Below are 23,568 nucleotides of genomic sequence, written 5' to 3'. Positions count from 1 at the left end.
TGGGAGGACAGGTCTTCAGATACAGACCTTGACTGGTGGTGTCAATGTTGTTCGTTTTTTGAGACTCAATCGACAGTGCCCCTCATGGTTGCAGCTAAGGGGTGCTTCAGTTGTTTCAAAGCACATTAGTGAACAGTCTAACATCATACTTGGGGATAAAATCTAGCATTTAGACTTTAGCTTTTCCAATTCCATTATCAATTCTGCTTTTCCATCTGATCATCGAGAATCTTGCCCGTTTTCATTGGGTGAAGGAGCGAAATCATGCAAATAGGTTTGTTTGCCTTCACTCCATGTCTTCAACTTTGGAAAGAAGACATCCACGGCATGCACTCATAACCTGCAATGTATCCTGAGGGGAAAAGAAGGAAAAGGTAGGCGACACACTTTTCCAGGTATGTCAAGTGACCACTCGGTTTAACGCAGTCTTTGCATACCCTCAAAGAAATCTGAGTGCCGTAGGAAACTGTGGACTTTCACGTGTATTGGTCTAGAGAAAATGATACATAGCGGGTTCACATGGCCACTGCAAGCATTTCATTTTGATCATTTCTGCAAGGATGTCGACTCTCTTTGCATGCACCAAGAAACAATTAAAACTGTGTTTGTAAAATGAGGTACAGTACGAAATGTATTGGTCAGGAAAAAAACAAAAGCTTCATAAAACAAAACTCTGCGCTGCTCCAGTAGGCGACAGACTTCGAGGAAGCCCACAGATCTTTCTGCTCATTACCGAAGCGATTGAACAGGAAGTTCAGCCAACCTGTGCAGTTTGATGATTAGATTAACCTCCTGATCCCGGAAAGCGGGCTTTGTAAACAGGCTGAGCAGATGTCCTTTGGAAGATAACGCTTCACCCAGCGTGTCACTCCTGCATGGCTAGCCAGGACCTTATCTGACAAGCATGCGTATGAATCTTAATTCAATGCAAATATTTCTCTCAGAAATGTAACAGAAATCCCATTTTGCCAGGTTGAGCGGGTGCACTAATCAATCCGCAGCAACATTGTGTGTCTTCCTGGCAGCCACTGATCTAAATTAGATAACGTGAATGTATCACACCTTTCAATATCTATTCAAATGTGCATGTCGCCCATTTCGCCCCACACAAATCAGATGACGTCAAGTCATCTGATTTCCGATCTGAAGTCAGACAACAAGTGAGACAACTTCATTTCATGTCTTTACAGTTTTTGAAAGGTTCTTTGAATGCAGCTAGCCTCAAACTACAAGATGGTCAACTGAGAATCGGAGTGCTTGCAACTGATTGACATTTTCCAAGGAGGAATATGCAGTATTCCATGACAGTTATTTCAAAAACTAATTGTAATGTAAAGGCTATTGAATTGACAGGAGTAGTTTTTGCAGGACTGAAAATACGATCTTGTAATTTATGACATATCTCAACTCAACTTCTTGTGTACTTTTACAGAAACCGCAGTTGGAACAAAGTGCGGTCTAGAAAGCATACACTCCCCTCCATAAATCTTGAAACGGCAAGGTCACCTCCTTTGTTTTTGTTGTACACTGAAGAGGGCATTTGGGCTTCCATTCAAAAGATCAACCCAAACTGACCTTGCTGTTACAATACTTTTGGAGGGGACTCTAACACAATGATTTCAATAAATAAATAAATAACGTTAGAACGAATAAATAGAATGCTCTTGTTTTACTTAAAAGGTATCAGTGAGAGAGAGGGGAGTCTACTTTATTTACCGGTACTTAAAATAAATGTATGTATTTTATTTATCTAATTATGAATTGGGGAATGTGTGCATATTGTTCTGAATTTTCTCAATAGGTGTGGCTGCATTGGAAAAGCTAGATATTATATTTAACACAATTAGTGTAAAATGGCTGAGAGAGACTCAGAGTGGACAATAATGCATAGTACAAACTACCAACTGATAAATGACATCAAGGAGAAAAACAACAACAATGTGGTTAATTGCCATTTTTACATGTTAAAGACTGAAAGGATGATGCAACACGAATCAAACCAATAAGCGAATGGTTTGCTCACCTGGCTCTTTTTGAATAGATATATCGGAAAGCAGGGAATAAAACACATCACAAAGCATGATGTAAGGAAATTTGGATCAATTGACTCATGTAAACGATTTTAGCAGTCTTGTATCAAGTACCTTAAAGCGATATTTGAGTAAAGGTGCAAGTATCTTAAGTTAAGATTCTTAACAGAAAAAATGTTGGTAGAGGTTCAAAATTCAAATCACCTTGTGGAATATTCCTTCAATAAAAGTAGCTGACATTTGCTGTAAGTATCAAAAGTAATTTTCTGGCATCTAATGTACTTAAGGGATGGTGGATGACGAGTTCATACATCCGCCTTACAGTGCAGAGGTCATGGATTTGATTCCGGGCCTCGGCCCTCCTGTGTGGAGTTTGCATATTCTCCCTTTGCCTGCAGGGGTTTTCTCGGGATACTCTGGTTTCCTAAACGTGCATGAGAAGGGTAATGGAACACTCTAAATTATTCCTAGATGTGATTGTGAGTGTGAATGATTGTTTGTCTATGTGTGTTCTGCGATTGGCTGGCAACCCATTCAGGGTGTACCCGTATATTGCCGTTGACAGCTGGGATAGGCTGCACCATGCCCGCAACCCAGTGAAAGATTTCTTTATTTTGTTTATTTTGGTGGTGAAAGGAACAGTGTGGAACATTTTTTTTCACAGTTTATTATTTTAAAAAATAAACTATTGATTTCAAAAATATATCTCTTTTAAAAAATTTCCATCACATCAACCTACTTTTTTAATGTAAATGTATTTGAAGTAGGGAGGGCTGCCATGTTTCGCTGACATCTTTCTGCTACGGATAAATGAAGGAGACAAACTTAGCGAATGCACTTGTCAATTACAACAGCATGTGTAACAAATGCAACTCACATACTTCGTCACTTGATGACGTTAAGGATGACATGTTGTCTGCACCTCTTCAAAACAATACTGTGGTCTTTGGCTTTGAGAAGTGTGGTCTCTCTTACGGCACCATAGAGCTGCAAGAGGCTTCAAAATACACGCGTTTCTAGCTTAGATAGTTGCATTATGTTAGTCCATCGCTAGAGGGCACTGAATTCTACACATTCTACTTTTAAGTAAAACATTTCAGTGATGGCAATGAGTGTTAACTAGCACAAGTTAGCTTCACCAGCATATTAACCATTTGACTAAATAAGCTCATTAAAGCTCATGAACTGAAAGAATATCACGACTTCTCGCAACGACTGAAAGTTAACATCAATGAAATAAGTCAACCAAGTGATATTCCACTTTTGATGTGAAAAGATGCAGTGCAGGATGGTCTATTTTTGTCACAAAATACACTTAGGGGAACCTGCGATCCGTGAAGTGCTGTTTTGCCCATGAAACACAACCCCACGAACAACACTGGAAAATTGAAATATATATAATGCACAAAATGATCAGAGAGCAACTTTTGCCAGGTGTCTGAGCAGCTTCATTCTCCATTATCGAGTGCAGCTCCAATCGTTATGGACATAAGAGCCATACCCGCCGCCGGCCAGTGCCGGGGACTCAGATCCTCCCAAGGGCAGTTAAGCTCATCTCCTGCCTCTGGCTTGTTAAAAATAGTTATTGTCACCAGCGTGGCTGTCTCATCTCAAACTGTTTAATCAGTCTATGTCTCGGAAATGTTCACAAACATGACATGCTTGTCTTCACTGTGTATCAACTGCCTGCACATGAGGATCAACAAAACATGCTTAAGTACTGTACATTTATTTTGTAAAAAAAAAAGAATTGTGGAAAACCATGCCAGTGTATATATACTTGGTTAGCTTTTACTTGTCGACCCCTTGCAAATTTTTGCGATGCATTTTGGCATAGTTTGTCTTTCTGCCCTACTCGTTGTCCAGTGTGTGTCTATTACCCACCAGTAAATGACACATTAAGTCTCATTGGAGCCATCAAGGACGTACACGTGTGTTGAAAATGTTACCATAAAAGTGAAATATATCGATACAGAGGTTTATTTTTTCCAAGCTAAACTAATTAATTACTACTAGACTTAATGATGCCATAATTTTAAGAAAAAAAACATGACGGTAAAGAGGCCGGCAGGTGTGTGACATTATGCTGTACAAACATACATAATTCGCCAAGTCATTTTGGCTGTCATCTGATGCTTGAGATACTGTGTGAGCAGCAGTCTGCAAATAGGTGCTTCCCTCTTAAATTCCATTAATTTGTTTTGTGTCAGTACAGGAATGTATAGTCGTTCTCTTTTTGCGCTGCGGCTCAGGCGTAATGCCTGAGTTAATGGACGACTTTTTAAAATTCTATTTTGTAGTAATGAGAAATAAAAAATGGCTAGGAGAAATTTATAGTCAAGTCAAGTCAAGTCAAGTCAACAGTATTTATAGAGCACTTTCAAACAGCCATCGCTGCATACAAAGTGCTGTACATGGAGCAATTTAACATGCACAATAAACAGTAAGACAAATCGGTAATAAAGGCGGTAGAAAGCACCAAACAGTAAAACCAAGAACAAATCTAAGTCATGCTGAGTCGAATGCCAAAGAATACAAGTGAGTTTTGACGAGGGTTTTGAAGATGGGCAGCGAGGAGGCTTGCCGAATGTTTAGTGGGAGGTCATTCCAGAGAGAGGGACCAGCAACAGAAAAGGCTCGATCCCCTCTGAGCCTCAGTTTAGTTCTTGGTACTTCTAATAAAGTCTGGTCCACAGACCTGAGGCGCCGGGCAGGTGTGTAGGGGCGGATGAGCTCAGAGAGGTAAGGTGGCGCGAGATTATTCAGAGATTTGAAAACAAATAAGAGGATCTTGAAAATAACTCTAAAATGAATGGGGAGCCAGTGAAGGGATGCCAGAGTAGGAGTTATGTGCTCCCTCTTACGAGTACCAGTCAAGAGGCGAGCGGCGGCATTCTGGACCAGCTGAAGGCGCTTAATGGAGGACTGGCTGACTCCAAAGTAAAGGGCATTGCAGTAATCGAGCCGGGATGTGACAAAGGCATGAATTACTGTCTCAAAGTGTTCATGTGAGAGGAGAGGTTTTATTTTGGCCAGCTGTCTAAGGTGAAAGAAGCTGGATTTAACAACGGCACCAATTTGCCGATCGAGTTTGAAATCACTGTCCAGTTTAAGGCCCAAGTTTGAGACTGTTGACTTAAGATAAGGAGACAGGGGGCCCAAGTCTACAGGATGGAATGTACAAGGGCCACTGGGACCAAACAATATCACCTCTGTCTTCTTTTCATTGAATCTCAAGAAATTTTGTGCCATCCAGGTTTTGATTTCTTCCAGACAGGATAGGAGTGGCCTTAATGAGAAGGCGTCTTTCTTGCTCAGTGGGACATAGATCTGGGAGTAAAATTATACATGTAAATTAGGAAACGCTGTGCAAAAATGAAAGTTGTGAGATATATTAATAGCCAAGAAGTACAGATGCATAAAAAATGCATTATTTGTCACTTGGTGACATTAGAAGACTCCTGTTAAGTGGAGTAAACAACTTCTTGCAATATGGTACTACAATATATTGTATGTTCTAGGGTACTATATCTTTAAAGTATCGTACCTGGTTGGATAATGTCCTTCAGACATGCAGTTCTACTTAAATCTGGTTTCATGCCCATGTATGATTTATGAGAGGCAATCTTAATCACCTGTCAGATGCAACTATTTTTGCCTCAACTGTATTCAACCAATTTGGCCTGTCTTTGCCTCTGTTGTTTTGTTCACCTTGATATTTGTCCTTAGCCTCTTAGTCTACATGGCCAACCTGCAAGGATGCCCGAGGAGCTGCTTGACACTGAGCTGTCAACCAGAAACTCTGGCAGAATTACAGCAAGAGAGAAAATAACCTGTCTATTGCTCACTCTCATTGGGAAGGATTGTTAGGTGGCAAGAAGGTGTACTTAATATATGTATTTAGCTTCAAAATGCAAAACAGATCAGAATTCACTTTAGGCATTTACATTTTAGTTTTGTCATCTTGTATTTATGCATGCAAAATCTTTGACATTTATACTTTGCATTAAGGCACAGGAAATACGATTCCAGATAAGCAATGCAAAAGGTACCGTGAAACCCTCGATTTCAACACTAACACGCAACACCAAACTGACGTTAAATTACGGCGACTGAAATAACAATGTATATTGAATGTTGTTTTCTGTAACAAAATGCTCCATTGAAAAGTTTATATCCTGTGCCTACCTTTATATGTCAAGGGCAAGTGTTTGAGATTAAGTATGGAATCTCACACGCACACACGCACACACGCGCACACACACACACACACACGAAACTGAAAATCACTTTCACTCACTAACCATGTTTGTCACCAGGGGTGATTCTAGACCAGTTTTACTGAGGAGGCCAATATATGGCAACCTGCATGCTTCTAGGTAATGTAATTTAACCTTACCACAACACAAAAGCAAACAAGCCGGCAATAGTAGCTTTTTATAACAAATTTCTATGCTCACATGTTGTGAGTTTCTCAAAAATGTTTTTGTCTATAGTTCAAAGTGAAGAGAAGGTTGGATGAGAACTACATTTTTGCACCAGAAATGTGAATAACACTCAGGAAAACATTAAGACAGAGTCAAACGACGGCGTTGAGAAAGCTAAAGAGAAGCAAGTTGAGAGCACCGCACAGAGAGAGGCAGACTACTTGGATGAAATTATTTGTGACACAGAACAGGACAGACGGACAGAGATAGACAGATGAAGGAAGATCCTGAGAAGAGCGAGAGTGAGACACAAGCAGTGTACAGGGAATATATCTTCAGTTTTGTGACACTGAGAAGAAAAAAAAGATTCTTGCTTTATGTATGTGCGCTACTCTTTATATTCATGACATTAAAATTATGATAAAATTAAAATCTAAATGCCTTTAAAATGTGATGCATATCAGATGTCTAGCACTGGCTACTTTGTGGTGAGGCTTGAGACTACAATGAAAAAATAAAAACACAATAAATAGCATGAATAAATACAGTGAAACAAATAAGACGATTGTTTGTCTCTTCATTTTGAACCACAGATCAAAAAGCAATAGAGAACGAAGACGCAACATTTCAGCAGTAGCGTATATACATAACATTTATTGAAACTGACCACTCTCTCAAAATGGATTTATTTCACGTTATGTTCATTACTGTGGTAGTAATTACAAGTGGTTTAGAACTGCGCTGTTTTATATTGAGAGCTGTTTCTTTAAGATGTTCACACAATAGCTACACGAAAGATAAATTCTTAGACACACCGCTGCAAACCGTAACCACGATAGTATCCATTCTATCAATGAATAGCTGTCAATCAAAACTGAGCTATATTATTATCATCGCACCGGTAATGGCAAAGTCAATAGAATTTGCATTCAAAGCTATGGTGTTGGAGAGTCGGCCATTTCATTCTTGTATTTCTCCACGTTTGCCTACCATGGTGTAGTTGTGAGCCACGTTAAGAAGGTCCACGCAGCCCTGGGCGTCAGCAAAGGAGCGTATTCCCAGGCAGTTGGAGGGATGAAGCTGCTTCATCAGAAAGTTGCAGCAAACTTGGATGACTTGAGAGAGCTGCAAGAGGCAAGCTGCCGCCAATAAACTCTCGATGGTCTCTTCTTTCAACTCAAGGACACCTGCAATGTCAGAGTGCGCAAGCTATATTTTTTATGCAACGACCAAATGTAGCTGCGCCGGCAAAAACTGTAATGGTGTCACTCATAATTTCTGCCACCCCACCATCGAATAGATAAAAATGAGCATAAATCCTTTTCCTCGGCGATAACATTCATTGACGTAATAAAAACCAAACTGCTTTTTTTTAATCCCCATCGTAAAAAGCGGAAACAAATTATCATAACATTCTGTTTTTAATTTTAGGTATTTAGAATGCAGCGAAAAAAGGAAATGCTTTGTCACATACAGAAGGGGAATTGTGCGATAAAGTAACATGAAGTCATGAGGGTGGCCGGTCGTTCACTTCAGTGATTGATCCATTTTAATCACGGTCGCGTTCCAGAGGTCTCCTAACGACTTGCAAGCGCTTGTGAATATCTTTATGAGCACTCACCAGTGTAGGCAAAATGAACCAGGGAGGTGAGGGCATCTGGATCCACCCCCTCCATCTTGATCTCTTCCTGTTTGGCCTCCTTCACATCACTTGTGAACATTGCAGCAAAGTAGTCGGAGACGGCGCTCAGAACAAGTCTGATGCAGAGACAATTCAAGTAAGGTCGGAGCGGCACATACTGTGTACATCATGACTGAATATTGTTCGTGCGTTCAAACATGATTATTATACAATGTAGTACTGTGTGGTTTTGAAAATATGTGTGTTCACTCTGATGGATTAAAAATGTAAAAGCGGGCGATGAATTGATTTTAGATATGTGGAAAAGATTGGAGTGCAAGCGCTGTGGTAGAAATGGACAGCTGTTCTTCATTAAAATAAGCGCAAAGAGAAGCACGAAAGCATTTTCCTGCCCGAGATGTTTCATTCTTCTCCCCCAGTCTCCTTAATTTGAGTATGGAGCTGGAACCGTACAGTCACTTTACCAGGTGCACCTGAATAAGTTAACGTGATCCAGCAAAAAGCACGGTATTCATCATTCATGTTTGTCTGCTCACTTTGGCTTGATGCTATGAGAGAATGCTTCATGGTTTTTCCCGCTTTCTTCCGGCCACATAATGACATGCTTGTGATTTGGATCCCCGCGTCTGCGTCTCAAAAGTAACATGTCGATGTGAGAGGGTAGAGATGTAAATAGATCACAGCAGTGGGTTTTATTTGTTTGCGGAGTGGTGAACAATGTGTTTGCTCATCTGTAGGCTCAACTGTCTCCAAAGGATTATTTGATTGTTTTTTTGTTTTTTTTTGTTTTTTTGCTCAACGAGACAACCCTGTAAGACCAGGGAAAAGCCAAACACTCACCCTGGAAATCTCAATGAAGTTTGTGCATTTCACATCAAATGTCATGAAATAGTAAATCAAATTCGAGAGGAGCGCTGACCTGTGAGCTGGTATCCTGTGATCACCTGCTATGAGAAGCACATCGCACAGTTGCTTATGCTGCAGGTAGCTTTCCATCTTTCGGAAGGTCTGCTCAGCATGATTTGTGGCCTGAAAGAATTCATCAGAGGAGTTGCTGTTCATTCTGGTGAATGCGCTCAGAGCTAACCTGGAGAAGACAAGATGAAAAAGGACCGCCATTATGGACTCTTAACTTCATGTTTTCTTTCAGTCCTTTTGTTTCCTCTTGAAAGTTACACCTTGAACTAGTTGCCAGATAATGGACAGAATAACCAGGCACACACATTGACACCATTTAATATTTATTCTGAATCTTGAATCAACCTAACATGCATGTTTTTATGGGAGGAATTGGAGTGCCCGGAGAAAACCCGCTCAAACTCAGGGAATTCAGTACATGGAAACTCCGCACTGGAAGCCCGAAACTGAGGTTCAAACCCAAAACCTCAATTCTGCGAGCAGATGTGTTAACCCACTAGTTCTCTGTGCTGCCCGCTGACTTGACATCATCTCCTAAAGGTTTCAAGAATTGAATTTCAATTTCAAATTTTAAGTGCCTACAAAAAATGTCTACGTGTACATGAATCCAGGATCAAATCTTTTGAAACCAGGTTGTAGAATTCGTTTGATAGCCACAGTAACTAACGTTCCTCTTTCTCCATTGTCCCGTGTCCTTTGCGATCCAAAGCAAAACGAGGCAAGCATAAGAATGATGGGAGGAGGACCATCGTGCTTATTCAAACACGCGACACTCAAAACTCAGCTGTCCTCTATGGTGCTTCTGCGTCATTCCAAGTTGAAAATAAACTGGTTGTGGACTAAACTCCGTGAATAAGTGGATAACTAAGTAGCTGAGTCCGGTGGGACAACCAGCACCACAATCCACAGCTTCCCTTTCAGAACAGGCCTGTGTTTATCTGTGCGCATACAAAAGCGTGCCAATCACACGGAGACTTAACAAGCGAAGACGCCTGTTCATTGCTGCATTGTGAGAAAGCCGCATCCCCGTCTCCGCAGGCTGCGAGATTACACTCTGTTTCACCAGCATCCCAGTATATCCCTCTGACGCTTGCTGAACAATGCAATCGGGTCACTCCGTGCCCTTCACAAAGCTGCTCCATTCTGACATTTGGGCTTGTTTATTTCGCAGCACAAAAAAAGAACCGCATCATGTCACAGAAGGATTTCACTGTCATCAGCACAGTGGCTGTGCTGTGTAAAGACTGATCATTCTTGAGAGAAACAAAATCTTTGCTATTTAAGTCCACGCTTTGTAACTCATGCACAGGGTCGCTGCATGGGATTCGGAGTCCTGTGAAAAAAAGTGTCACTTTGGCCCCCTCCACGTCAATGATGCATCTAGAAATCCACACCTTTATCCAGAGCTGCAACAAAATGTCTTACATCAGAGGTGGGCAAACTACGGCCCGCGGGCCGAATCCGGCCCGTTGGTCTTTTTAATCCGGCCCGCCGAAGGTCGGTCTACAATTAAGGTTCGATGTGAATGATTGCATTCATTTCAATTGAACTTGTAATGACAGGCATTTCACCGCCAGGTGGCGCATTGACTTGAAGTTGCAGAACACAGGGAGGGAGGGGGCGGGATCTTTTCGACCACCTAGGACCTCTGTATCACTCTACTTCTACTGGTCTGATCACAACCCATCTGCAGAAATGCACAGGCTAAAATAGGTCATCAACAACACTGTCGTCATTTTAAAAAAGTATATTAATACAGTACGTTCATGCTTTTGTTCTGTTGATGTTTGATATGGACTGCCAACAAATGCAGTTTTTTTTTTTAAATGTACCATAGCTCGTGCTGACCTTGCCCTTCTGTCAAATTTTAAGTCAATGCGGCCCCCGACGGCCCGGTAGTCCAGTGGTTAGCACGTCGACTTCACAGTGCAGAGGTACCGGGTTCAATTCCAGCTGCGGCCTCCCTGTGTGGAGTTTGCATGTTCTCCCCGGGCCAGCGTGGGTTTTCTCCGGGTACTCCGGTTTCCTCCCACATTCCAAAAACATGCATGGCAGGCTGATTGAACGCTCTAAATTGTCCCTAGGTGTGAATGTGAGCGTGGATGGTTGTTCGTCTCTGTGTGCCCTGCGATTGGCTGGCAACCGATTCAGGGTGTCCCCCGCCTACTGCCCGAAGACAGCTGGGATAGGCTCCAGCACCCCCCGCGACCCTAGTGAGGATCAAGCGGTTCGGAAAATGGATGGATGGATGGATGCGGCCCCCGAGCCAAAAAGTTTGCCCACCCCTGTCTTACATGCACAAGTGCTTACATGCCTTACATGCACAAAATCTTGTGTAAACTAGCGATACATTAATCCAAGCTAACTAAGCAGTATTCAAAGCTGATCGTTCTCAAAGCTTATTTGATGAGCATATTACTTTGAGCACTTACCATATACTGTATTGGAGACATTGAAATAGAATGGCTGCTTCCCTGATTTGTCGAATGGAGGGACGGTTGCTTATATGAACGTTATGATAAACAGAAGAAATAACAAGTGTCTGACTTTCCTCTTTGAATTGTTTGTTCAAAGTCATGAAAACCTGTCTGTGGAACTTTCTAACATTGGTCTCCAGTCCCACCAGGTCAGTCTTTGTGCTACACGGTGTGTTTAAGTGCAAAGCATGATACATAGTGCTGTCATGATAATTCCCGAATGACTGTTTCATCTTGGATGGGAACACCAAACAAGACAGAATGACAAAGGGGCTATAAAACGGAGGCGCGCTCCCTTTGTATTGGCTCTAAGGCCTGCTAAAAAGGATTTTCCATGCGTGCTCATCTCGCTGACACTAATTGCGTTGGTCTCACATTCCAGAGGACGGTAAATTTCTCAGTGGTGTATATTTCGTTTGCAGGAGTGGGTGGAATCATCAAAGGTATACAGCCTGATTTTATTGAGGCATTAAAGCATCACAACACCCGTCTCAGGGAAAGGACTGTGGCCCACTGCAATACATCGCAGATAACAAACCAATTGACTCAGAGTCACAGACGCTACCGGGGCCTGGAGAGGTCTGTCCTGCAAAAGCCACAGTTCACTTGAGGCAATATAAATTACTCTAATTAGACAAAATGTTTCAACAGTTTCCAAAACTTTCAGAGAGTAAGTACTGCTTGACTTTAAAGCAAAATGTGTGCACCAGATAGCTGACACAAGCAAATTATCCATCCATCCATCCATTTCCCGAACCGCTTGATCCTCACTAGGGTCGCGGGGGGTGCTGGAGCCTATCCCAGCTGTCTTCGGGCAGTAGGCGGGGGACACCCTGAATCGGTTGCCAGCCAATCGCAGGGCACACAGAGACGAACAACCATCCACGCTCACATTCACACCTAGGGACAATTTAGAGTGTTCAATCAGCCTGCCATGCATGTTTTTGGAATGTGGGAGGAAACCGGAGTACCCGGAGAAAACCCACGCAGGCCCGGGGAGAACATGCAAACTCCACACAGAGAGGCCGGAGCTGGAATTGAACCCGGTACCTCTGCACTGTGAAGTCGACGTGCTAACCACTGGACTACCGGGCCGCCCCAAATTATCCATTCATCCATCCATATCTGAATCGTTTTATCTGTACGAGGATGACGGGCATGCTGGAGTTGACTTCGGGCAGTAGGTGGGGTACACCCAGAACTGGTTGCCAGCCAATCGCAGGGCACACAGAGACGGAACAACCATCCGCGCTCACTCACATCTAGGGACAATTTAGAGTGTTCAATGAACCTGCCACGCATGTTTTTGGAATGTGGGAGGAAAACGGAATACCCGGAAAAAACCAACGCAGGTAGGCAGGGGCCCAGAGTCGAACCTATGACCTCTGCACTGTGAGGTGGGCGTGCTAACCAGTCGACCACTGTGCCGCCAGCAAATAATCAGTGATGTTTTTTTTTGTTATTGTTGTTATGAACAATGACACCATAATTATCCACTTAGAATGCAGAGGTAAGTTGCGATACATTGCAGTTATCTAAAATGCTATACTATACGTGCATTTTTTGCTTGACATATTGCGCAATATTTTCGAGTTTGTTGTCATTGACATTACATTGTTTAGCTCCATGAGATGGTCACAAAATTAAACATCCATTCTACGCTCGAAATTCTACACTAATGCAAAAAGTCTGGACCTCTGGAAGTAGTTTGCATGGCTTTCAACCGTCTTTCCATCTTTTCGCCTTCATCAAAAGCCTCTTCTTAGGCTTCATGCTACTGCCATGAGGTCTGTATGAAGCTTTATTAGCTGATGACGCACATCCAGGCATTTTATAATCGGCTTATCCTCGCGAGGGTCGCGGGCATTCTAGAGCCTATCCCAGCCATCTTCAGGCAGTCGGCGGGGGACACCCTGAAGTGGTTGCCAGCCTATCGCAAGGCACACATAAACGAACAACCATTCACGCTCACAATCACGCTTTACAATCACACCATTTAAAATGAATGTTCCATTAGCCTGCCGTGCATGTTTCTGGAATATGGGAGGAAACCAGAGTACCCGGACAAAACCCATGCAGGTGAACATGCAAACACAACACAGGAAGGCCGAGGTCAGATTCGAAGCCACGACTTCTGCGCTTCTGAGGCGGACATGCAAACCCAAGGGTGTCCAAACTCGGTCCTAGAGGGCCGCTGTCCTGCCTGTTTTCCAGCTCTCCCAGGAGCAACGCACCTGATTCAAATCATCAGGATTGTTCTCATGCTGCCTCAGAGCTGGCTGATGAGCTGATCATCTGAATCAGGTGTGTTGCAGCTGGGAGAGATGGAAAACAGGCAGGACAGTGGCCCTCCAGGCCCGGAGCTGGACATCACTGTGCTAACCAGTCGAACACCATGGCACACAGCAATATCTCATCTTTAGAGCAGATTTAAATAATCACGTCATTCCTGTGCAGCAACAGTCAAACTGCTCCTCATATTGGATGATTCATCCCAGATTAGACCTGCTGGGTAAAGAAATATGAATATGAATCAGTCGTGTTACAGGGGATCTCAGTGAAGCATCAGCTGCTTCCTAGGCAGCAAAGTCAAGCCATGGTTATTTGCCACTGAGGGCTTCTAGACAGATGATTGGGTTGAAAAGCCTCATGCAGTTTTATACTCTATATATATTTCACGAGCTACTTCCACCTCAGTGGACTGGCCGTCATGCATGATGAAGTTGTGTAAGTGGGGTGGGGGGAAATACTCTAGTACAAACACTGTGTGTGTATTAATGAGATTCAAACTTAGAGGCTGCAATGACGAATACTGAGAAATGGTCTTTTCTGTTTTGTAATTTCAGGATTTTTTCAGTTAAAATTGCACTGGAACTTTTGAACATTTCTAACGTGTAAGTAGTGAACAAAATATAACTTGATTACTTCGTATAAACATGCTTTCACAAACTAACATTTACCATCCAAACTTATTTTCCAAAGTGTGAGTAAGAAATATTTTCTCAAATGTAGTTTGGATGTTAATAGAGTTGAATTACTCATTGTACCAGATTTACAGTATAAAAGAGTTGGGTAAGTGTAAATTGAAAGAATCCTTAATGGCTAATGGGCAGTATGTCCATTTCTAGTATCCTAAATTTGGATACATTTTATGCAAAAATAAATAAATAACCCCCCCCCCCCCAAAAAAAAACAAATGTAAGTGTAAAAATATCATGAATACACTTAATTTGGACTCACAGACAGATATCAAAGTGCTTCCAGAACCACACAGCAGATTTTTCTCTTTTAAGTAAATCAAAGCAGTGTCAGCTGTCCAAAAGAAGGCTGACGGACCTATTACCCAAAGTGCACCCAGTGTGTGTGAAATGGAAAAATTCAGTTTTGAGCAAATGCTGTTCCTACATGCTGTGATGATAGTTCCACTATTTGAAATTATCGGTGGTTAACGGTTCGATGTGGCTGTGACATCCTGCCATCTGACGCTAGTAAATGATGTAAGTGTGCCAGTTGTCAATGTTGGGGGAGTCTTTATGGTGAAAATGTGCAGATTTTTTTCAGAAAGCTTGTCACACATGGTAGTTTTTTCCATGGTTAACTCTCATAGTCTGTTGTTGTCATTAGTCAATGTCATACTTTGCTTCCTATTACTGTGTTCTCATAAGAAATGTATGTGTTTAGGTGGTAATCATTAGATTAATCATTGTCGTTCCTCACCAGCATTTAGCAAACAATGTAAATATATCTTGCATAAATATGTGCTTTAAATGAAATGAAATCCATGAATTAAAAGTCTTTTTTTTTTTTTTAGTTTATTACTGTTATCCATGGCTCAGTGATTCTTTTCAATGCAAATGACTGGAAATGAGTGCCTCAGGATATTGCAGGACTGAGTCACGGTCATTCCTAATAGCATCCATGTAAAATTCATGAAAAACTGTGTCAGGGATTATTTTCTTTGAATTAGCTCAATTTGCAAGGATGGAAAAAGAACAGACGCTGATTTTTACCGAAAAGAGAGAATATGTCCAGCATGTCATTACGTGTATGGAGAGAGAGAGCGAGTTGCTGTATCTCTTCTCAGTAGAATCTGATCCTTTATTCAAGATGAGTTTATAATTAAAAAAATGTTTAGAATCTATTACAAAACGATCGTGAATGTATCTTATCCACAAAGATGTCATTCTGAGATGACAATTCCACTTTATTTGGTCATTTGCTGCCCTGTAGCATGTGCCACACATGGTGACGCTTGTGGCGATATAAGGCCTCGAACAAATATCTGACTTACTGCTGCTGACATGGGAGAGGTGCCGGTATTTCTTTTCCAAGGCGGCGGAGAGGGAATTGAGATATCATTCAAACTAACAACCGCTGACTCCACCCTCTGTTAGTGTTTATGTGCAATAGGTCAGGGTTTCCATTCCATTCAGGTTAACGTGGGCTATATATTGTGTGCCAACTATGGAGCCAGTTTGGATGAGGACAGGACAAATTAGATATGTGGCTGCATTAGACACAAGGGTGGACGAAAGTGAGACTGGCTGTGACTTACTCTACTAAGTTCGATTTAGCAACTCTCCACAGGAACAGCAGGCGGGGGCGTGTAGTTGTAATTGTTAAAAGTCACCCTGTACCTAATAGAGCACGACTAGTTGTAGGTTGAGAGCACAGCATGAATGAGTCAATATGTTTCTAATGAAATCTTCCCACACAGCTTAGGTTCCCTCTGGCAATGGAAATTCCCTCTTTAAATGAAATTTGATTTGTTTACAATTACATTTTGTATGAATTTTCAAACTATCCATCCATCCATTTTCCAAACCGCTTGATCCTCATTAGGGTCGCGGGGGGTGCTGGAGCCTATCCCAGCTGTCTTCGGGCAGTAGGCGGGGGACACCCTGAATCGGTTGCCAGCCAATCGCAGGGCACACAGAGACGAACAACCATCCACGCTCACATTCACACCTAGGGACAATTTTTAGAGCGTTCAATCAGCCTGCCATGCATGTTTTTGGAATGTGGGAGGAAACCGGAGTACCCGGAGAAAACCCACGCAAGCACAGGGAGAACATGCAAACTCCACACAGGGAGGCCGGAGCTGGAATTGAACCCGGTACCTCTGCACTGTGAAGTCGACGTGCTAACCACTGGACTACCGGGCCGCCCAATTTTCAAACTACCCCTCCAATATTAAAAACTACAAAGGGACAGCAACATGTTCGTAAATTGAGTTATTTAAGTCATTTTCGAGATTGAATGTCATGTTTGATCATGTTCTGACTGCCGAATCAAATGGAAAATATTTTTACAAATGATACCAGTAGCAATAATTTGTGCATTTTTTACAGATATTTAATATTGGGCAAACAAATAACTAAATAATTCCCAAAACTGAAACAAAAATCCATCCAGACTTTTTCTAATGCCATCATGTTGCAAAAACTGTACAAAATGCTAGATGTGTGACATTAAAAGAGGGACTGACGAATTTTGTGTATTAGAGGAAAAATACCAGTAGTACTAAAGCAAGATCGAAACATTACTTTTATCAAAATAAACATTTTAACCGGACGGCCCGGGAGTCGAGTGGTAAGCATGTCACAGTGCAGAGGTACCGGTTTCAATTCCATCTCCAGCCTTCCTGTGTGGAGTTTGCATGTTCTCCCTGTGCTTGCGTGGGTTTTCTCCGGGTCCTCTGGTTTCCTCCCACATTCCAAAAACATGCATGGCAGGCTGAGTGAACACTCCAAATTGTCCATAGGTGTGAGTGTAAGCACGAATGGTTGTTCGTTTCTGTGTGCCCTGCGATTGGCTGGCAACCGGTTCGGGGTGTCTCCCGCCTACTGCCCGGAGACGGCTGGGATAGGCTCCAGCACCCCCCGCGACCCTAGTGAGGATAAAGCGGTTCGGAAAATGAATGAATGAAAATTTTGAACCAAAATACATCAAATTCACCAGAAATGCCCAAGTAGACACCGCAGTAGACACTGCAGTAGTCCTTTCTTTGCTCCTGCTTGTCTGCATATGCTAACTGTTCCACCCATACAGACTGCTCTGAAAGTGCCACAAACATAGATTTCTGAGTTCAGACAAGCCCCATAAAGTCTAGTTATTCTTGAACAGTGCGCCTTGACAATGTTTTCTAGTGATGGCCGACTTACTCTGACTTTGACTGCTTCTGGGTCTTTGATGATGTCAGTTGCTTTGGACCTTTATTTTCATTCTCATTTATATTATTTTTTATTCGGCGTGGCCTGGTGTCTTTTAATACTTTTACCCTGTTACTTCCACACTTGAGGGAGGTTGTGGACTGCATTGAGAGAATTTCCACCACTTTTGACTCAACAGCAGCTCAGTCGTGGCCAATCACTCACCGCCTGCACCAACCCACCTCCCCACCTCTCATCAGGCAGTGAGCATCTCACCTGCTACAGCTTTGCCTTTTCACCAAAAATCAAACATGCTGTAACTCAAACATTATTCCGGGAAGGTAGGCGCTTGTGGCAGATTCCTGCTGAACTGTTATTTGGTTTTCAATCAGCAGCCTAGTGCTTATTTGGATGATCGTTATTCACTTGCTTCGGGGAAGAGCACAGAGGCGTGCTTATTCCTTGTGGGAATCCAAGTAAAATACATTGGAATTGTTTTCCTTTTATTAATCGGCCCTGCGGCAAACGGCTAATGTCATTATGTCGTGGCTCTCAGTCGGCTGCCGACCATAGTTAGTTGGAGCTCTTTTTGTCACACTCGTTTTCTGAGTTCCACATCTCCAATGTCCCACATCCTTCACATTGTGTTTCTCCTCCCATTCTTTCCTTGGTTCTCCCATGATTATCATGCCTTAGTAAGTCATGAAAGTACTGTATTTAGTAAGTCTCAGGCACACTATCGTCCCGCTTAGCCATCATATCACTGTGCGATCGACTTCCTCCCCTGGGCCCGACCTTCTAGTAAACTTTACAACCTACATCAGTGATTTGTTGGCTGCCGGAGTCATCCATCCCTTCTCTTCTCCTCTCCATCAAAAGGTATGTCAGGGGCTGCCAGTGTAACAGCAGGGAGGCTTAAAGTGAAACTATCTCATAGTGTTGAATTTTAAAGTTTCACAGTTTTCGCTTGTGGTCAAATTGAATAATGACAAAAATTTCAACCATGGCCGGTTCCACATTATGTGAAAAAAAAAAAATCCTAATGCTCCTGAGGTACTATCCAAGAAGGGAGAGAAAGTGAAAGCTATTGTACTTTTTTCACATTCAGCACAAATCAGTCGTAGATTTAACCTGAGACATTGTGAAAAATCATGTGTCAAGGATTTAGGATGTGAGACAGAATAGGGGCATCAGGCTGGTAGAGTAAATGAATGTGTATCTCGGTCACATCTGCTTCACTGCCAACGTGTCACAAAGCCATTGGCCTACTTTGACTTGCAACTCTCCACACTAACGCCCCATCCCAATGTCAGGACTTCTTGAATAACTTCTTCTCTTATTTATGAGATTATTGCTTTTATGAGCCAATGTACCTGTTTTCTGTTGCCGAAAAACTGTCATGGGTAGCCAGCAAACAAAAATATATAAAAGTATGACTAGTGAAATGATACACAGGCTGATTGTACAGTTTGTCATCCGTGGGAAGAACATTGGATTTTTCTGCCTGTCAGTATAAAGAGCTAGCATACATAAAGAGACATACAGTATTCCAATGAGCAAAATCTTTTAAAAAGCCAACAATAATGATGAACATACAGGTACTTCCTGTGATCATTTCTACTCTCAACCTAACTACTGAATAATTATGCAAACAGCCATTCCAGCCTTGTACAATCGGGTGAAAGAGGAAGGAAGTGAAGGAAATTTAAGACAGAAAGATTCATTTGTTAGTTTGCAGTATTACTCCCCAAAAAAAGTGTTGACTGAACGAGCCTGATACATTGTTCATCCATTTGGAGGATTACGTTTCACGAAAAGGATAAAACCCTTTTCGTGAAACCTTATAAATTTGATGCAGCTTTAGATAAAGGTGCGACAATTCCATTTACCATCATGTATTCAATCAATCATTTATTTTGTCATGAATCTCAACAAAATATAAGCAAAGTGTGCATAAATTGTTCATTTTCATCCAGATGAGAACATTTTTGGCCTCGGAAAGGGCCTGCACAATATAGATGGTCATTCTAGTTTATGTTGAACTCATAATAGTGAAAGATCAGTGATGACGTTTATCAATTTAATGTGTGCAAAGGAAGACTTTCTCGTTAAACTGACTTAATGTATGAGATTACTTTGCACGGTTATGAAGTCCATAAATGCATGTTACTAAAACCAAGTGCAGGAAGGCCAAGGGCATGTTTTATGATCTCACGGAGTGCAACCCCTTTTTAATATTTCAGCATCGTTGTCAAATATGATGGGGCTGCTGTATTTTACATGACCAGCATGAACTCATGGTCCCCTTGAGAGCCAGTGAGTTACACACATTTTTTTCCCCCACTGTGAGCACATCTCTTATGCATGTACTCTTCACACATACGGACCCCCACCAAATATGAATATCTGCCAATTATGAAGAGCAAAATGTTGAGCTGATTCCAAAACGGCATATGCTAATTTAGAATTCCCAGTCCGTTCTACTATCCTGACTTTCAGTGAACCCTGCTTGACACATTGTTTGCATTCAGTTTACTTCCTTTGAGTCTGTTCTAAAATAAAGCAACAAGTTGCATTGAACTGCTTAATTATTCACCGACTACATGAAGCAAGCATAGAGCCAATCACCGAAGAATGATGTCAAAGGATGGGTTCATCCTTGATATCAAGGCGCTTTCCTTTTAGGTTTCAGCCAGAAAGCACTCAAGCACACACACGCACAAACAGATCACTGATCAGCCCATTTAACCCTTCATAAAAACTAAAACTTTAACAAGACCTATATGAACATCTGGACAATTGCAACCAGGGTTTGTAAAACACTTTTCCTTGTGATAAATCATACTGCACTGCAGCTACTTGTTATGATGGCATTTGACCTGTGAAGTCACTTTAATGGGCATCGGGGTAATTCGTGTGATAACAGTGCTTTCTGTTTTCGAGGGCCGCTGGCTCTTAAGTGATGTCACAGCTTTTTCTCGCCTAACACATTAACCCCATGAAAGTCTGACACAGTCAATGTAAGAACGTGACAAATTGGAGAACAGCAGATTGGCTCAAAACTGAAGCTGATGTTTATGTCTACTGAATAATTAAGGTAACGCGTCAATGATTTATCCTGTCCAACAATCTACGGAGCATAAAAGTGAGTCCCGAGGTCAGCAATGGCTTACCTTGTTCATTAGACTCACTTGTGCCAAATGCTTCAAAGCAAATCTAACATCCACAGCACACACTCTTCAGTTCATCAAAATAAGGTAAATGCTGTGTTCCCCAGAAAATGAATACTTTTCGGGAACATTGATGCTTTTTTTTTAACACTTTAAGAGAAAGGCATTTTCATGAACAGTATTTTAACATGCTAGTAGTCTGTGGAGAAATGTCAAAACGAAGAGGCTGTGTTGCTCAGAGGGGGCTTCACAAAGTAAACTGGCTTCCCTCCAACAACCGTCCTCAATTTCCATATTTTTCTCTCCACAGCAGGTCTTGAACCTGTGACTCTAAGCAAACAAGCCTCCAGGCTTACTGGAGCGACTGCTGCCTGTGTTTACGATTGTGGTTGTATAGTTTGCCGTGATATAGAGCTGTGCTGTTCCAAATGGAGAGGTGTTTCAAGCATCGGGTACTATATTTGGCTCAGCAAGAGAGAAAATATTAGAATTAGTTTCCAATGTGAGACAGTGCAGTTCTACACCACCCCAAACTCCAAGCACATCAAGAAACGTGTTTCTGAATCTCCGAACCTGCAGATTTTCTTTTTAATTGTGAGGCTGTACCTAATTTTGTTGAGTTAATGTCTGAAAATGATTGATGAAAGTGAAGAAGTCACATGAACACATGGTCTACGAGGTCAACAGGTGTACCTCTCTCTGGCCTCCACCTCTGAAGTTTCCTCCGTGCTGCTCTTCACATCTTCTTTGCCCGTGTTGGGGTCCTCCTTCCTGGGGGTGCTGGGTGACGGAGCGCCCTTGGATGTGTCCTCGTTGACCTGAAGGCCTGGCACGGTGTGCTGCTGCTGCTGCTGCCATGACTGTTGACCCGTTCTGACACTGACAGGCGTGGGTCCCAACGTCGGCGCCAGGATACTGTGGGCCGGGCTGCTCGACTTCCGCGGTCCTCCACCACCCCTTTCCCGAGACTGACTCTTGAGCCGACTGTGGACCGGGGTCCCCCTGTGATCGCTGCCATCCTGCTGGATGTAACCTCCCACCCCGCCGACACCACCGCTTCCTGCCGAACCTTGGGACGAGTGGCTGAACCAGCGCCAGCGGAGCCTGAGGATCTGCTTCACATCAAATTCCTTCTTCCCCGACATTCTCCCCTGGCTTTGGAGACAAGGGCAATAGTATGGTGAGCGCCCAAAAACATGGAGAGCAGACAAGACGGGAGCCTCGGTTTCAGTCCTCACTGACTACAGGGTTCCTCTTCCACTCCGTTATTGTCTCACTACACTCATGACCACCCCCTACCTCCCTTCTCTGTTACACCTCTATTGTTCTTTTAGTGATGCAGAGCGGTCCTCTGCAGCTTTTGATCTTAGCAGTCTGCCTCCAACTCTCCTCCTTTGCCTTCCTTCCTCTCCTTGCCTCCTGTGCTGCTGCTGCTGCTGCTGCTGCTGCTGGTGATGCGGCTGCTGTTTGCTGCTGCTGCGCCGCTGGAGCTGAGTTAATGCGCATGCATGATCCACACTCCCTCCCCTTTGCCACCCATGTCTCTCTCTCTCTACCCCTTTTCACTCTCGCTTTCTCTCTCTGCTTGTCTATCCTTCATACACACACATGCTACCACACACTTTTAGACAGTGCATTTGACAAAATGTGAAAATGTCCCCACCCCTACCCAGTCCCATCTCTGCTCGGTGTTCTGTGTGTTTGTGTGTGCGCGCGTACTCATGTGTGCGTGTGTATGACAGAGAGAGAGAGAGAGAGAGAGAGAGAGAGAGAGATAATAGAGCTATCTGCTCTTACTGCAAGGAAGGTGCGGTGTCGTGGATTAAGGTTGATGAGGTCACACCTTAACAAAATAGTGTTTTGTTTTTTTGCTGTACATATCACATCTTAATGTATTTTTATATTACCTACAGTATATTATATATTCTGTAATTCTCAATGTGACTTTTGCACCACATCTGTGAACTGGTCCAGGTGTCTGATATTTGGTGGGCGCGTTGTCCAGACTGCATTTGTTGTCTCTTTCCACAGCTGCTCATTGGGATTTCAAAGGGTTTTCAAATGGCTCTTTTGAGTTGGCAGCCTTCAGTAAGACATTGGCTAATTTTTTACTTCAAAAATTGTATTTTGCACCTTTTTTTGTGTTTTGTGAATATGTGTGTCATTTCGAGTTTATTGGACCTGTTGCGGACTGTTTTCAGTGGTTTTGGCCGTTATATTTATTGGAGGAGAATCTCGGTGCTCTGTGGTTGTGCCATTACGGCAGCATGTTTGCAACATCACTGTCTTTGTTGAGGAGAAAGTGAGGACCATTCAATTGTCACCCCTTGACTGTGATGGTAACGCTTGTTGGTTTGAGCCTGAGAACAACCGTTTTACAACAACCCTGCTTTAGTTCAACAAAAAAAAGTCTGCACTGTTCGACTGTCTGTGATGGTATAACGGGAGGAGCTGCGACAAGAGGACCGTCATCAACACGGAGCCCGGAAGAGTAGTAGTCGGTAGTGTTTATATTTAATGGCACATCGCACTAATTCAAAACACCCTGTGCTGGATGCAGCAAAACGGGCCTGGAATATAATTCAACCTCTTCCATGTTTCAATGGATGTAACAATGCTTTTTGAATGCTTCATTTTGTGTGTCTCGTGAAAGCTCCGGTTTGGTCTCATCTGTCCAAAGGACATTTCCCCCCTTGAGGCTTTGCAATTTACAGAAATTGTATATATATATATTTTTTTTAATGTACAGGTA

General features: G+C 42.6%; 1 protein-coding gene across 1 annotated transcript in view; it reads right to left on the bottom strand.

Moving 5' to 3' along the window:
• The window catches only part of klhl4 (kelch-like family member 4), a 32,461-nt gene extending 10,141 nt beyond the window's left edge, over positions 1-22,320 (bottom strand). Inside the window, exons 1-4 of the mRNA XM_086136907.1 lie at positions 21,510-22,320; positions 9,019-9,186; positions 8,079-8,215; positions 7,448-7,644 (exon numbers count right to left, since the gene is read on the bottom strand). Coding sequence (XP_085993033.1) covers positions 7,448-7,644; positions 8,079-8,215; positions 9,019-9,186; positions 21,510-21,961 — 954 coding nt within the window. The 5' untranslated portion in view covers positions 21,962-22,320. The remainder of the gene's footprint in view (positions 1-7,447; positions 7,645-8,078; positions 8,216-9,018; positions 9,187-21,509) is intronic.
• Positions 22,321-23,568: the final 1,248 nt, after the last annotated feature.

The sequence above is a fragment of the Hippocampus guttulatus genome, chromosome 2 (assembly GCF_054856545.1).
Source record: "Hippocampus guttulatus isolate MCC_2025c chromosome 2, RoL_Hgut_1.0, whole genome shotgun sequence".
NCBI lineage: Eukaryota > Metazoa > Chordata > Actinopteri > Syngnathiformes > Syngnathidae > Hippocampus > Hippocampus guttulatus.
The sequence above is the reverse complement of the archived record's forward strand: the minus strand, read 5'-3'. Positions and strand labels throughout refer to the sequence as shown.